Source organism: Uranotaenia lowii, chromosome 3 (genome assembly GCF_029784155.1).
Source record: "Uranotaenia lowii strain MFRU-FL chromosome 3, ASM2978415v1, whole genome shotgun sequence".
Lineage (NCBI taxonomy): Eukaryota > Metazoa > Arthropoda > Insecta > Diptera > Culicidae > Uranotaenia > Uranotaenia lowii.
The window spans coordinates 142,278,820-142,295,629 of NC_073693.1; the positions used below are offsets into that span (position 1 = coordinate 142,278,820).

Below are 16,810 nucleotides of genomic sequence, written 5' to 3' on the forward strand. Positions count from 1 at the left end.
AGTTATTTCAAAAATAAAATTAAAAACATTTTTTTTGGCTATTGAAGTTTATTTTAAAAATTTATTTAAATTAACGTGAGTTGAAGATCATCTTTTTTATCACTTTTAAATGTTCCACATTAAAAACTTATAACAAAAATATTTATTCAGATATGTCAATCGTTAGAGTATAAAAATGAACTTCATAATGCCATATTTTCAAAGGCATAGTAAACTCTCAATTTTTAACTTTAATGTTTTCCAAAATGTATATTTTTAATCCTTTAATTAAATAAAATAAAAAAGAATAAAAAACATGTATTTTTCTTATGAATAGATCCCGGTCAGTTACGAAATTACTAATTTTCACTAATAAATAGTATTTATTCAATAATTGCCTGATAAAAAGGATTCAAAAAAGGATTTTATCTAGGAAAAAGAAAATTGCGCCTTTAAGTAAACAATGACAAACTGATTGATAGATTCGAGGAACACATGGCTTTAGCTAGATCTGACCCAAAGAAAAAAAAACCTTCCTCCACAGAATCCTAGATCTGCAGTAGCATTACACGTGTGTGAATCTGGTCACTCTATTGATCGAGGAAATGTCACGCTGATTCGGTCTTTGAATAGTAATTCGCTTAAATTGGATGTCAACAAAAAATGTTGCGCAACGAATTCATAGTGCATGCAGGTGAGGGTTAATTAAAACGTTGTAATTAAAATTTGATTATTTAAGCTGGATACTAACTTTAAGAGATAATTAATTATAGAATAGCACATTTCGTTGTTACTTAGAACATTTACCTTTGTTTCACGTCTGAAAATCGAAACTTACGTAAACAATTTTCTTTGTCATTTAATGTTGATGATATGAAAAAAAAAACTATTTTGAAATTTGTTAAAGGCTGTTAAAAGTAAGACTTATGATCTTAGAATAACAGAGTTTCTTTTTTTGGTTTTACCTTTAAAGATACCTTTTTTCATCCAATAGGGAAAAAGAAACAAAATAATATTTCTATAAGTTTATGTTGCAAAAGGTAAACTTACTAGCGGTCTACGGAATAATTGATCCATGATTTTGAAAGTTTAAGTTTGATAAACATGAAAATGTCAAAATAATAATCAACGCGTTTATACTCATTTTAAAAAGTATCCCGAGAAGACTTTGATCCCTACCTCGATAGCAAACTGCGACCAAAATGAGCTATCAATCCAAAAATGATAGCTTAGTTCAACATCACAGTTCTCCCGATGGCAAAATTAGGCTTCATTAAAGTATCAATATATTAAAAGATGATGGCAAACCAACGCCAAAGTAAAGCATCGATAGCTGAACAATGCATCATTATGGTTCATTCATTTCCATAGGGCGGAAAAGTATGATCCTAATGATGGAATGATTTGGCTTTTAATTTTCTTTGATGAAAAATCATGTCCAAATATAAATCAAAATTTGAATAGTGCTGAAAACAAAAAAGAAACGAATTCAGTCACAATCAGCATATTGCGTGCACTTTTAAGTGTTGATTTCTCAGACATGGCAAAATAAGGTATCGTTTAGGTTTCATTGCACATGTTATGATGTCTATTTTCAAAATTAATCTTGGAAGAATGCGGCGTATAATAGCCATCCTTCTTCAAGGAATTTGGAAAGCACAAAGATGCCTAATTCTGATCTCATTCGACACCAAAAAAACTTACTGAGCTTTCAAAATTCATAAAAAAAATGGTGGTAAAACGAGGTCTCATCAAGGAAACCTACGTTTGGCTTGGCATGACGGTATCCATATTTGAAAAATGAGACCCAAATTTTGGCATTGTAAAACCTTTATTTGGGCGAAATAGAACCAAATTTTTCTTTCAAGGTATGATAGCAAAATGAGGTATAATTTTTTTTCACAAATCTCGGATAGCCTTTGAGTCTAAAAAATATTACTTTTATAATTGAGTTGAAAACCTTGAAATAAATATGGATCAACTGTAGCTTAAGCCTAGTCCACACTGAAACCTGTACTGCAATTTTAGTTATGAGATGAACTTTGTTGTTGTTGGAAACCTCTCTAATAAATCTTAAAACAAATAAAACGGGATACGCTGAAATCGTTTCAAGACGAACTGTCTCCTAGATGAGTGTAAACAAAATGTCTCATGACGTTCCATTTCTCTTATTGTTACAGCCTGTTACGGTTCGGAACAAACCTCGGTGGACTTGCTTAGGAGTGTCTGTAGCAGCAACCGTTACCCCGCGCTATTGACTAATATTGGCAACCGGTACGAAGCTGCGCTGGTGGAACAGCCTGGCGGCAGCAGCGGGCACGATGTCGGTGCAGCAGTACTGTCTGCGTTGGAACAATCACCAGCCGAACTTCATCTCCGTCTTCTCGACGCTGCTCCACAATGAAAGTCTGGTCGACGTCACGTTGGCGGCCGAGGGTCGACAGCTGCAGGCCCACAAGGTGGTCCTGTCTGCGTGTAGTTCCTACTTTCAGGTGAGTTTCAGATGGGGACTGTTTTAAGAAGATTGGTTTTACTAATGTTCGATTGACTTCACAGACGCTTTTTACCTCGAATCCCTGTCAGCATCCGATAGTGATACTGAAAGATGTGCAGTACAACGACCTAAAAACGATGGTGGACTTCATGTACTACGGGGAGGTGAATGTGTCCACGGAACAGTTACCCCAGGTACTAAAGACGGCAGAAATGCTGAAAATCAAAGGTCTAGCAGAGATGCCGGACGCGTCGGCGGTGTGTAAGGCCGATGCTAACAAACTCGATCATTCGGACCTGGTGGGCGCCGGGCTGGGTCCAGGTGGAACAGGCGGATCGGACTCAATATGGGCTACGGCCGAAGCTCAGCAACAGCAGGCGGCCGTAGCTCAACAACAAGCGCAGCAGCAGGCCCAGCAACAGCAATACCACCAGCAGCTGCAAGCACAACAACCTCAGCTTCGAAGAACCCCCTCCCCAACCACCAATATGTCACCTGCGGCACGACGGAAGCGACTGAGAAAAACTTCCACCGGCTCGGGATCGCTCTCTACGGATCGGCTGCAGCAGCAACAGCAACTGCATCAGCATCAACACCACCAGCAGCAACATCAGCAGCACCACCAACAGCAAGCCGATGAGCACCACGCGAATGCTGACGGAACGATAAACATCGTCCCCCATCTGCACATACAACAGCAGGTTGAAAACATATCGTACAGTACCAGTCACAGTGCGCTGGCTTCGCTAGCTGGAGCTGCGGGCAGTGCCGGCAACAACATCCGAATAATCAAAGAAAGTCCCAGTTCGGACGTTGACCATCAGCAGCACGAATCATCCCAGGAGAGTGTCGACGAGACTGGACATCATATTCCAAGTATCATTGTAAGTTTGTTCAACTGTTTAAATGCCTTCACTACTTTCTTTTTAAAATCCCAATTATCTACTTCAAAACTGACCCTTATTTTTTTGTATCTCTCAATTAATCCTCAGAAAACGGAAGATCTGAGTGGCATGACCCAAACGATACCGATGGACATCTCGGCGACATCGACGAGCGTGGCCGCGGTCAATATTCCACAATCGCAATCTCAGCACAGTGGTAAGTGATTTTTATATTCAAATATTTCGTTCTTCCTGTAACCTGTTCATTTCATTGGAACTTCAACCACTAAGTTATCATTATTTCATTAAACCCATTCAACAGAGGACGAATTCTTTTCTGTGCATTATTTAAGCGGACTCTCATCTCATGTTTGTCTCTACCTATTACATTTCCCAATGTGTCTCACAGATTTTTCGAACGGGGTTAATGATTTGGAAAAACATGAAAACCTGGTTAAAATTCTAACATTTAATAAACAAAAAATGTTAATCAAACTGTGTTGTTTTATATCAATAGATTTTTTTTAGTGGTTCAGGGTTCAGATTTTATTTTTCATGGCCGATTGACCTCAAAATTTAAGTGGAACTACTTTAGTTTAGCATTTTTCAAGAATCGAACTAAAAGTTTCAATAAATGGTATAGCTCATGTACTTATAATTTTAAGCACTTTTTTTTATTGCGGATTGTATCCCAAGCCACGTTCAGGGACCGTTTTTCTTTAGTATTTATACATATGTTAATTTGGATCCATTGGACCAGTGGAACAGCTCATGGTATTCCAATGTATACTTACACCATACACCATAAACTCAAGTTGAGGGCTCTGACCTTGACGTTGAAGTTGTCTATCAAATAGCAGGTCAAAACTGGCCTTTTGCTGGTTCCCTGACATTATTTATAACCCAAACTACATTTAGCATACACTTTCCTGATAAAGATTTTATTTTACGGCATAAGGTCTAACCCCTTCTTTTCACGACTAAAGATTGGCTACACACTATGTAGTGCTCCCGTACTACTCGGAAGATTATCGGATAAAAATTCATCCTACATCGACTTTACCGGTGTCAAGAGTCGCTCTGTCCCGAGGATTTTCCTCTTTCCCTACGATGGTCATTTCGGAGAAAGTTATTCCTCACTCGCTAACTTTCAGCTACTCAGTTCAGAGTAACGGTTACTCAGTTGTCGCCAAAACCGCACCTACTCAGTTCTGACTAATCGGCTTTTACTCAGAAATGACTAACAGCCCTTTTCGCGACAACTGAGTCTTGGTTACTCAGAATGCGCGAATAATTCTGAAGCGGTTTTTGGCCGCTTTTTCATGCTAGAATAGTTAAAACCTGTATTATTATTCACACTAATGATGGATTTGTTGATTTGATAAATAACAAAAGTAAAAATAATGTCCATATACACCTTTATTTTTAAAAAAATCCACAAACTTGTTGCAATTTTTTTTCACCCGTCGGGTTTCGTCTCTCGGGCCGGGACCCAGTATGCCGTACCAGATTCAGCTTTGGCAAATTTATTTGGACCATCATCATTTCGTCTCAGAACCCTGTAATATAAATAAAATCGGATTAATACCTAGAAATTACCTTTAAAATGAATATTTACCATGTAAATTTTCTAGTTTTGCCGCAGAAAAACAAACCAAGTCTGACCACCTCGCACAAACTGATCAACATTTACTCAGTTGTCGCCTTCAAGCACTCGAGTTCTCTGAGTGCCGAATTTTCTGACATCTGAGTAATTTTTCCGCTGATATCTGAGTTCATTAAGATCAGCCGTCGGCTGCTTCATACATGTGGCGACGTCTGAGTAAAAGGTAGGCGGGCTCTGGGTATTTCAAATTTAGAGAGCATACTTACAGCCTCAATCGTAGAAGACAAAAGTGTCAAAATACTTCCCGGGAGCGGAGGCAGAAACCTTAACTTTATGGCTTCCACCATTGGACCGAACGTATTCCACTTGAAAGGTCTCTCCGGAGCAGTCAGTCTAATCTGGTGGCCTGGTTTTCTGCATAACCTGTTGGGCTGGCATTGCTGAAGTTCGTGCCGTCGAGTGCGGATCGAACCTGATCCGCACGAATTTCAACGATTCTTGGTAAATAGATCACTATGTGTTCAGGTTTCTACTTAATTTCATCGCAAAACGGGTCAAAGTGACAATGCAACGTGTCCTCCCTAGCGCATTTATGCATATAGAAAAAGGCCCGGATACTCATTCCCAAATTGAAAGCGCTTCTAACATCCTCCATGCAAAAGAGGTTCCCTCTCCTTTTTCCAGCCTGATGCTGTCTGCTTCTAAACAACACTTCGGCGCTCCTGGACACCATACAATTCAACCGCGAAATACCTTCTCAGGTTCCTAATCGTCTATGAACAGATATCCACCGGTACGCCATCGGGGAGAATGATGACTTCCACGTTTCCACTTACCTAGAAATATCCCGGAGCTTACGTAAGTTGGACATGTTTGGCGATTTAACGTAGATACAACTGATATCAACTACGTATTGTAGTCCGGAGGGCATTCTTCGCCCTTGAATGTCAAGGGCAACCTGTGCTCGTCTCTCTCCGTCTGGGTTTTGCTCTCTGCATGCTTTACCTAGCACGAACGCGGCTGGCACCCCAGCAAACATGAAATCTTAACATAAATGTCTACTCAAGTCGTTGCGAAAAGCAATTCTAACTGCATATGTGAAAAGATCGTATAAAATGTCGTCTAAAGTCAGTTTGAATCGGATATGATAGACTCGCTCTTATTGCATAGCTACGTCTCACCGTCTCACAGGGCACTGTTTTTTAGGTTCATTGGCCTCGAATCGTTTGGTGACCCATTTCTCGTCTAAGAGTTCTTGGAGTCTTTGAGCTCTTGTGAGCTGGGTTGCCAACGTAACGGATTTTTCAGGATTTGCCTGATTTTTGGAGTCCCAACCAAATAACCTAATAAGCCTCCGTTTTTCTCTGATTTTTGGAAATAAGCCTGATTTTCCTTGATTTGTGAATATGATGGAAAATGAGTAGTACGGAACTGCAGTAAAGACATTAGTGAAGGTCAAAATGTGGTTTGATGACCAAAAAAAAAGATCCTCATTTCGACCGGAATTTCCGTTAAACCACGTATCCTGATTTTAATTTCTCACGTCTCTGAATTAAAAAAAGAATGTTGGCAACCTTGCTTGTGAGTTACAAATTCTTATAGTCAGGACTCAGGACAATTCCTTTTGGGTGAACGACCGTCTTCTTTGGAAGGGAGGATCTTTGCCATGCATTGGTTTTTCTGTGGGCCGCCAACTGAGGACAGAAGGATAACGATGGCCTTGCTAGTCGTGATGAAGAGCGTCATCATTTCCGTAGCTTGTCCTTAACTTCACTTGTGTTAGCTGTTCCTTCTTCTCACTTTTTTCTTCGGCTCTTCAAAAATAGTTATTCATTCTGGAGATGTCGAGTCCTTTTGACAAAGTGGATCAAAACAATCTCCTGCATCTTAAAAAAATGCTGCCGATTCTCAAACCTCTAAATCTCTTTTGCTTCATTAATTTATTATTAACGATCCTAGGTTGAAGCCTTCTATCGGAATCTGAACTTAAAAAAAAACATCGACCACACTTCAATTTATTGTAAAACGCTTCTTAATACTAACTTTAGTTTGGTTTCGAGACTAGACCAGTGGTCGGCAACCTTTTGAACCGGAAGAGCCGAAAATTAAAATTTCATTAATTTCAGAGTTTGAAAAAAACTTAATTCAAAATTGTTGTCAGATTTTTTTTTCATAATACAGCTAAGATTACAAAAACTATATCAACGATTTTGATCAAAATAATTCTGTAATTTTGCGTTTTCGTTAATTTAATTGAAAATTTGTGTCAATCAATGAAAAATAAGTACGTCTTAGTAACTCTTAATACACTTAGTTTGAAATTATCGATATCAAGGATATTTTCATGAATCAAGGTTCAAAATCATCTTCTTTTCCAAGTTTCATCCAATTAGGCAATAGAATATTTGAGTGTGGACACGAAACAATGATGTAATTCACATGTCATAGTTATAGCTGTTTTCTATGGTTAAATAAGCGTCTTCCTTAAGGTGGCCATTATGCCCTTATCTCCCCTACATTCTGAAAATCGGTACAGTTGTTTTAGATCTTTTGTAGATTTCAATTCCTTTCTTTGTTTATTCCTGGATATTTTTCTTCAATTGAATTGCTATTTTATTCAATTATCTAAAAACACGTTTTCAAATTTGCTCATGTTTTTTTTGTGCAGCTGCAACCCCAAAAAATACGGAATTATTTTTTGAATTCTTTTCAAAACATGTCACATTCAGCTGGAAATGTTTCATGCATGCAAGTGGGAATCTTTTTTCCATTCCCCTGGAACGGAGTTACCCCATTTTCCAGACTGGACAAGTGTGAGCTCAACAAAATGCTCATTTATAATTTACATAAAATTTCGATTTTTTTGTGTTTTGCCGCAGTTTGTTTTTTTTTTTCTTCTGCGCTCTGTTCCTGGCCTGTATAATCCTACAGTAACCATCACCATGTTCGATGGACAGTGCTTTTTTTGGCTCTGCGCAGAATTTCGCGTAGGTACCATCAGCTTTTGAAAATCATCGAGATCAGGAGAGAATTTGAACCCCCTACTCGTTCTCCTCCTCATCCGAAATTTTTTGTGTTGGCTGGCGCTCATCAATAATCAGTAAAATTTCGGAACGCAAGGGTTGTGTTCCTTTGTCATTATCCTCACGCCCTTCTTTCCTCCAATTTGCGGCGCCCGGTTACCTACTTTTCGCGTTGAATTCATAAAATTTTATTAATAAATATTTTTTTACTTTTCCATTCGGTGCGCGCCTCTGCTATGCATAAATAACGAGTCGATTTCGTCATATCTGACTCATCCTCCGCGAGACGATTTTGGACGGACTCTGGATTGACGGCCAGAGATGGTTGGTTTTTCTGTTTCGCCAAAAAATTAAGCACTTTCGTCGTCGTCGTCAAAGTTGCTTTTTTTCTCGCATATTCTCTCCATCATCACCACCACCAAATGAGGACGACTGACGACGACGACACATTCGGCATAAAACCAACGCCAAATATTAAACCACTCACACCTGCTGCTGGCTAGCTGTTGTTGCCTGTTTGAGGGTTGGCTGATATTTTTGTCGTTTTGTTGTTATTGTTGACTTTGGACGACGGAACGAAAACCATCGAAACTCCAGTAGTGGCCAAAATTTGTTACGTTTTTTTTCCGCTGGATGGCCGTTTTGTTATTCGAATCTTTCGGTGCTCATTTGCATATTCGACCGTTCGCTGCTGGGCTGGGTGTCATACGCACGCTCCTCGTTTTGCTGGGCAATTATTGTCCAACACTCCTTCCTCTGTTAGCTGCGAAATATGAAGGAATGCAAATGTTTTTCGTACTGAAAACTGAGAAAAATATTGTCCTGAAGTATGACAACAGGGTCATTCGAATCTGATAGAAGGCTCTTTTCGCCATGTGCAGTGCAAAAAATAAGAAAAACATTTTTTAGATCGAAAAATCAATCTAATAAAACAATAATAAGCACAAGTGTCGTAGTCGTATCTATTAAAAAATATTTTCCATTAAAAAAATCCGCCTGAAGAGAGTGGTATGTTTAATGAAAAATCGATCGCCAAATAGCCGTCAAAAAGAGAAGGAAAATGACGCTAAAGGGTGTTGTGCATATGAAATGGGAATTAATCGAAAGCCAACTCAAGCTTCTTCACCCAGTCCAAGGTGAACTTAAGTGAGTTTAGAAAATTGTACCCAATCACGTAAATTCACATTACAGGAAAGTCGTTTCACTTGATAAAATATTTATCTCCACCGCTGTTAACAACAATTAATATCCTCAGTTGAAGATTATTGCGGCAGGACATGTGATCTGACCTTGCCTAGCCGAGGAATGACCTTTTCCAGATACATCTATGTTTTGTTACTCCTACATAAAATTCTAATGTTATGTTTTGCCACTTTCGTTTATCGTTTATCCATTTCGAGGTGAAGTGCAGACGACGACGTCGGACGGTCATTCGGAATAATTATACCATTAACTTGCTAGACTTATGCGATGGTCGATGGAAATCTACTTATCAGTTACATTTTCGTTTGGAGTGTACTAATGTAGATGTCTAGAGAGCAATTCGGCGAGAGTTTTGTGTTTAGACCTAGTTAGTATCGCGCCAGCACTAAATTTTACTTCAGAAGTTCGGGCTTCCGATTTCCGAATGTTGCCGCAACTTTGGCCGCTCCCTTGTTGAAGCAGCAGAATCCAACAAACGTCAGTGGTGATGACAGCGATCGGGCCGGAGACGACGTCATCGTGACTTGTGATTTTGGAGATCAATTCCGGGAAGTAAGGAAGTGAATCAAACGAAGCGGACAGCGGCATTATTTAAAAAAGTTTACTTTACTCTATCAATTTCCTATTAATAATTATTGCGATCGTGAGTATTTCCATATAAAATATGTAAATTTATTCTAAAATATGCGATTTGAAAAGACAGGAAAATAATTCCGCGCTCTGAAGGAGCTCGTTAAGCTTGTCGGATAGTGGCACATTTGCACTTCGCAGTTTCTGCATTTTTTCGTATAATTTAATTACGAATGTGAGTATTTACACCTCTAAATTGAAAACCCATATATTATTGTTAAACTTAAATATGTTTAGGCAGAAATCATTCCACATCATTAAAAACCAAAACATTGTTGAGGTGTTGCGAAATTGAGGTTAGCCAATGTGAGTGAAACATATTTATTATTCTCCTTATCCTTATCCTAATAATAATTTCAAAAATATAGTTTTAGCTGTACCACATCATCATCGGGTTTGCTAAAGAATCCTCCGAAAATCTCGCCTCAACAACACTAAAAATTGGGCTCAAACGATGACGACAAACGCTCCTACCGTACCCGGGCACAGCTGCAGTGCGAATTGTAATCTCCCGGACTCAAGCAGGATGGTGGCTTGTGACAAGTGCGATTCGTGGTGGCACTTTGAGTGCGTGGGAGTAAGCGATAGCATCGGCGAAAAGGATTTTATTTGTCCTCGTTGTACCCAACCACAAGATAAACAAACCACTATCGTTCCCCCTGCTGAATCCATCTGCAGCTCGAAAGCGTCGACGAGTTGTTCTGCCCGGAAGGCGAAATTGCGTTTAAAGAAGTTAGAGGAGATGAAAGCGATTCAAGACAAACAGTTGGACCTTGAACGACAGGAACAAGAAAATCGTTTCCGTCTTGATCAACGAAAATTAGAAATGGAGAAAAAGTTCATCCAGGATAAGTTTCGAGTGCTCGAAGAAGGGGCAGAGGAAGAAGAAGAAGACGAAAGGCAAAGTCGAAAATCCAACCGGAGTAATTCCAGCCAGATTATCCAATGGAAGGTGGACCGACTTCTGGGCGGTGCTGTGAGCTCTACTGTAGTCCCACTAGCCCCAGAGACAGAATTTACTCCGGCTACGTCTAACAACGGTTTTCCAGTAGTTTCCGCGATGGAATATACGTTAGCTCCGGTAACTACGAGGCAATCAACCGTTTCTTTTCCCGCTTCAGCTTCCAATCGCATCCAAGAACCATCAGGTATGGCCTTTCCGTTTTACTCAAGTGGAGAAAACTATCTTCCGGCAGGAAATCGTATTCAACAGAATTTGCCCGTGGGCGCAGTGAATACTAATGTGTTTAATTCCCTACGAAGTTCGCTAATGTCGACCGGAGCAATTCCCAAATCGGCTCCATTTAATCCCGTGGGTCAACAAACATCGACTCCTGTTTCGAGAGGACTTCCCGTGGCAAGTGGGTTGCCTGTAGCGCAACAATATTCGTCCGTTCCAGCAGTGGTTCCTCCATCAAGTACCATTCCGCAAACAGCTATCCCAGCATCTTTTCACACCCAGTCTGTAAACCAACCTGCGGTGATGAGTACCGTGAATGATTGCCAAAACCCGTATGCATTCACTAATGACGTTCCGGTCTCCGCCATGTCGGCACCCGCGGCAACGCTACCAAATTCCGTGTACAATCCGTTCGAGAATTATTCTACTCCGAATCGCAGTCAGATGGCCGCGCGTCAACTCATGGCCAAAGACCTGCCCCAATTTTCCGGGGACCCGGAAGATTGGCCACTGTTTTCTACGATGTTTTACAACACCAGTCAAGCTTGCGGATATTCTGATGCCGATAATTTAACACGATTACAACGCTGCCTTCGGGGCCCAGCTTTGGATGCTGTCCGGAGCAAATTGCTACTTCCGTCGTCGGTTCCGGTGATCATGGAAACCTTAAGATCCTTGTACGGTCGACCGGAAATATTGATTCATACGCTGCTAAGAAAACTAAATGATACGCCCGGGCCAAAACCAGGAAAGCTCGACACGCTGATTACCTTTGGAATGACTGTTCAAAACTTAGTTGATCATCTCGAAGCTGGGCAACACTATGCCCACATGAACAATCCGACTCTAATCCACGAGCTTGTTAGTAAATTGCCAGATGATATGAAAATCGATTGGGTTTTGTACAAGAACCAATTTGTAGAACCCGATTTAAGAGCTTTTGCCAACTTTATGTCGATTTTGGTAAACGCAGCCACGCAAGTGACTATTCCCGTTGGAGGGAAACCGGATCACCGGAATGCGAAATTTGAAAAGCACAAAGATCGAGGTTTTTTGAACGCTCACACTGCTCACGAGCCATCTTATCCAACGAACGAGTTGCCTCAGAACGAGTTAAAAACTTTCGGTCCAAAAGTGTGCAAGATTTGTTCGAAAGCCGATCACAAAAACCCAGATTGTCCGAAGTTTTTTAAAATGAATCTCGAAGATCGTTGGCAAGTAGTACACAGCCTACCGCTTTGTCGGACTTGTCTTTTCCAACATGGAAGAAGGCCGTGTAAGCGGAAGAAAGCTTGTGGAGAACAAGGGTGCCAACGAAAACACCATCCTCTTCTGCACACAACAACAACAAAAACCCAACCGTCAAGCTCTACCGGAAAAGTAAATAATCATCGCCAAGAAGGTCAATCCTCGTTGTTTCGAATTCTTCCCGTGACGCTATTCAGCAATGGTCGGTCCTTGACAGTGTACGCGTTTTTCGATGATGGGTCCTCAATAACTTTGCTAGAGGAAAATATTGCGAATCAGTTGGGTCTAAAAGGAGAAAGTGCGAGACTTTGCCTAACTTGGACAGCGGAAGTTAGTCGAGAAGAAGTCGCCTCGAAGCGAGTAAATCTTGAAGTTGCTGGAGAAGGACGATCTCGAAAGTATTCGCTTTTAAATGTGCGCACGGTGAAGAATCTTGCTCTTCCTCGTCAATCGTTATGTTACCAGCAGTTGGCTGCCAGGTATCCTCATCTTTCGGGTCTACCGGTGAGCGATTACAACGACGTGACTCCACAAATCTTGATCGGCAATGACAACGCACATTTGGCAGTAGCTCTTCGTATAAGAGAAAGCGACGCATATTCACCTCTTGCCACAAAAACGCGACTAGGGTGGTCAATCCATGGACCGATCTCCGATGGGAACGCAGTTGTCTCGGCGTTCAATATGCACATCTGTGAATGCTCCACAAAATTAGATGAACTACATGACCTGATTAAACAATCGTTTGCTGTCGATAGTTTGGGAGTATCTGTTAGGAACGCACCTCAATCTTCCGAAGACACACGAGCTCGAATGATTCTCGAAGCTACGACAAAAAGAATAGGTCGCAGATTTGAGACAGGTTTACTGTGGCGGTACGATGTTTTCGAGTTTCCCGATAGCTATGCTATGGCATTTAAACGTTTACAATGCCTAGAGCGACGCATGGAAGCGGATGCAATTATCGGAAGCAGTGTGAGGAGACAAATTTCAGAGTATCTAGAGAAAGGCTACTTGCGAGAAGCCACAAGAGCGGAATTGGAGAAAACGGATCCTCGCCGAATCTGGTATCTGCCGTTAGGGGTTGTAATCAATCCTAAAAAACCCGGGAAAATTCGAATTTTTTGCGACGCAGCCGCTAAGGTAGATGGAGTCTGTTTGAATGCCATGCTTATTAAAGGACCGGACCAATTAATATCGCTTCCGAAAGTTCTTACTGGGTTCCGGGAACGAAAAATCGCGGTTTGCGCGGACATCCGCGAAATGTTTCATCGCGTGATGATTCGCGAAGAAGATATTCAAGCCCAGCGGATTCTCTGGCGCGATGACCCTTCCAAGCCGCCTACAACATTCTTCATGACAGTAGCCACCTTTGGGTCGACTAGTTCCCCTTGTTCTGTGCAGCATGTCAAAAACATGAATGCGAAAGAGTTTGCCGATAAATTTCCGGAAGCAGTCGAATCGATTCTTAACCACCACTACATGGACGATTTCCTGCAGAGCTTTGACGATGAAACTGAGGCGGTAAAAAGGTCTCTGGAAGTAAAATTCGTCCACTCGCAAGCCGGATTCGACATTCACTCCTGGTCGTCGAACTCCAATCGTGTGCTAGAAGCCGTAGGTGAAACCGATCCGTCAGCTGTGAAATCCTTCGATGTGTGTGATCCCAACGTTTCTCCCAGTGAAATCAAACGTGTACTTGGGATGTTTTGGCTTCGAGAAGAAGATGCTTTCACCTATTCATCTAACTTAGGACACATTCCTCACTGGCCGACTAAACGAGAGGTGTTAAGAATTGTCATGAGCCTTTATGATCCTCTAGGCTTACTTTCTCATTTCGTCATACATGGGAAAATTCTTGTTCAGGATATCTGGCGTAGTCAAAAATCCTGGGATGAGCCGATTTCTGAAGACTTACAAATCCGATGGACGCAATGGATTTCACTTTTCCCGATGCTGAAGGATATTCGAATTCCCAGGTCCTACTTTGGTGAGTATGCCACACATCAGCTTCAATCAGTCCAATTACATGTATTTGTGGACGCGAGCGAGTTGGCGTACGCTTGCGCGTCTTTCATCAGAGCGGAGGTAGATGGAGTCATCAAATGCATATTAGTTGCAGCGAAATCTAAAGTAGCTCCTCTGAAAACGTTATCGATCCCTCGACTCGAGCTACAGGCGGCAGTTATCGGGAGCCGTCAATCGAAAAGCGCTATCGAAACACATTCGTTGAAGATTTCCCGTCGAATCCTGTGGACTGATTCACGCACCGTGCTGGCCTGGATTAATTCCGACTCACGCAAGTATAATCAATTTGTCTCTTGTCGTATTGGGGAGATTCTCGAAACAACAGATGTGTTTGAGTGGAAATGGGTCCCAAGTAAACTCAACGTTGCTGACGAGGCCACCAAGTGGACAACTGGACCCGACCTATCGTCGACGAGTAGGTGGTTCAATGGTCCTTCGTTTTTGTACGAGCCGGAAGACCGCTGGCCAACCCAGCAGGCCGAGTGGGCTGGAACGAAAGAAGAATTAAGAGCGCAAAAAATAGACATCGTGAATGTTCATCACACTACAGGTAGCACATTTATTTCCATCAAATGGGACCGTTTTTCCCAGTGGAATCGCCTAGTTCACTCGATCGGATACGTTTTTCGTTACTTACATAACCGGCGTTGCCAAGCGAGGAACGTCACTGGTCGACAGGGGTACTTAGAGCAAATCGAACTGGCCGCAGCGGAAAAACTTGTCTTTCGAATTATACAAAATGAGTTCTACTCCGGAGAAATTGCCAAGTTAAAACAAACTAATTTACCGATTGAGCGTCGAAGATTGAATCGTTCGAGCCCCCTCGCGAAGCTTTCCCCTTTCATCGACGAAGACGGGATTTTGCGTATGGAATCAAGAATTACCGCAGCAGCGTTCGTATCGTACGACACTAAAAATCCTATCATTCTTCCAAGGGAACACTACGCTACTCAGCTAATCGTTTTATGGTATCACAAGAAATACCTTCATTGCAATACGAACACCGTCGTGAACGAGATAAGACAGCGATTCCACGTGTCCAGATTAAAAACGTTAGTTCGACGTGTTGAAAAATTATGTGTGTACTGTCGAGTTCACAAAGCTTCCCCTAACGTGCCCAGAATGAGTCCTTTGCCTGCCGCCCGCTTGAGGGCCTTCTGCAAACCTTTTTCCTTCGTGGGACTGGACTATTTTGGACCAATGCAAGTGAGAGTAGGACGCAGTACGGTGAAAAGGTGGGTGGCATTATTCACCTGTTTGACCATCCGAGCCGTCCACCTGGAGGTCGTCCATTCACTTACCACAACGTCATGCAAGATGGCTATGAGGCGATTCATTGGCCGTCGAGGTTCACCAGTCGAAGTCTATTCGGATAATGGCACCAACTTTCTAGGTGCGAAGAACGATCTCATCGAAGAGTGCAAAGCTATCAACGACGAACTCGCAACGACGTTTACGAATGCCGCCACGAAATGGTACTTCAACCCTCCTTCCGCGCCTCACATGGGTGGTGCGTGGGAGCGCCTTGTAAGATCTGTTAAAACCGCCTTTTATGCCATGACGACATCTAGAACACCGAATGAAGAAACATTCTCTACCGTCATTGTCGAAGCTGAATCAGTGGTCAATTCGAGGCCATTGACTTTCATTTTTTTGGAAAACGACACACAGGAAGCTTTGACCCCCAACCACTTCCTGCTCATGAGTTCCTCGGGCATTGGTCAGCCACATATGAAGTTTCTCCAACCTGGAATGGCCCTTAGGGACGACTGGAATCATAATAGGCATCTGGTCGATATTTTCTGGCATCGCTGGGTGAAAGAGTATTTGCCTACCATCGCGAGAAGAACCAAATGGTTCGAAGAAACGAAACCGCTGGAACCAGGAACCTTGGTGGTTATCATCGACGAAACGATACGGAATGGCTGGGTTCGAGGACGCGTAGTAGGTGTTACAAAAGGTGCCGATGGGAGAGTACGACGAGCTACAGTGCAAACTTCAAAGGGACTTGTTACCAGGCCGGTAGCAAAGTTAGCTGTGTTAGATATCGGTAAGACCTCAGGGGACCATCTGTCTTACGAGCGGGGGGATGTTGCCGCAACTTTGGCCGCTCCCTTGTTGAAGCAGCAGAATCCAACAAACGTCAGTGGTGATGACAGCGATCGGGCCGGAGACGACGTCATCGTGACTTGTGATTTTGGAGATCAATTCCGGGAAGTAAGGAAGTGAATCAAACGAAGCGGACAGCGGCATTATTTAAAAAAGTTTACTTTACTCTATCAATTTCCTATTAATAATTATTGCGATCGTGAGTATTTCCATATAAAATATGTAAATTTATTCTAAAATATGCGATTTGAAAAGACAGGAAAATAATTTGCACTTCGCAGTTTCTGCATTTTTTCGTATAATTTAATTACGAATGTGAGTATTTACACCTCTAAATTGAAAACCCATATATTATTGTTAAACTTAAATATGTTTAGGCAGAAATCATTCCACATCATTAAAAACCAAAACATTGTTGAGGTGTTG

The 16,810-nt window shown here is 41.7% G+C and overlaps 2 protein-coding genes across 2 annotated transcripts; both read left to right on the forward strand.

The window, feature by feature from the left end:
• The first annotated feature begins 2,163 nt into the window (after nt 1–2,163).
• On the forward strand, nt 2,164–3,597 carry LOC129755320 (protein tramtrack, beta isoform-like). The gene is made up of 3 exons (XM_055751751.1): nt 2,164–2,471; nt 2,536–3,357; nt 3,466–3,597. The coding sequence occupies exons 1-3, from the start codon at nt 2,301–2,303 to the stop codon at nt 3,580–3,582; spliced, it is 1,110 nt and encodes a 369-aa protein (XP_055607726.1). The 5' UTR covers nt 2,164–2,300; the 3' UTR covers nt 3,583–3,597.
• A 6,748-nt stretch (nt 3,598–10,345) lies between these two features.
• Nucleotides 10,346–16,504, forward strand: LOC129752684 (uncharacterized). Its single transcript, XM_055748452.1, has one exon. It carries the CDS (start codon nt 10,346–10,348, stop codon nt 16,502–16,504), a length of 6,159 nt encoding a protein of 2,052 aa, XP_055604427.1.
• Nucleotides 16,505–16,810: the final 306 nt, after the last annotated feature.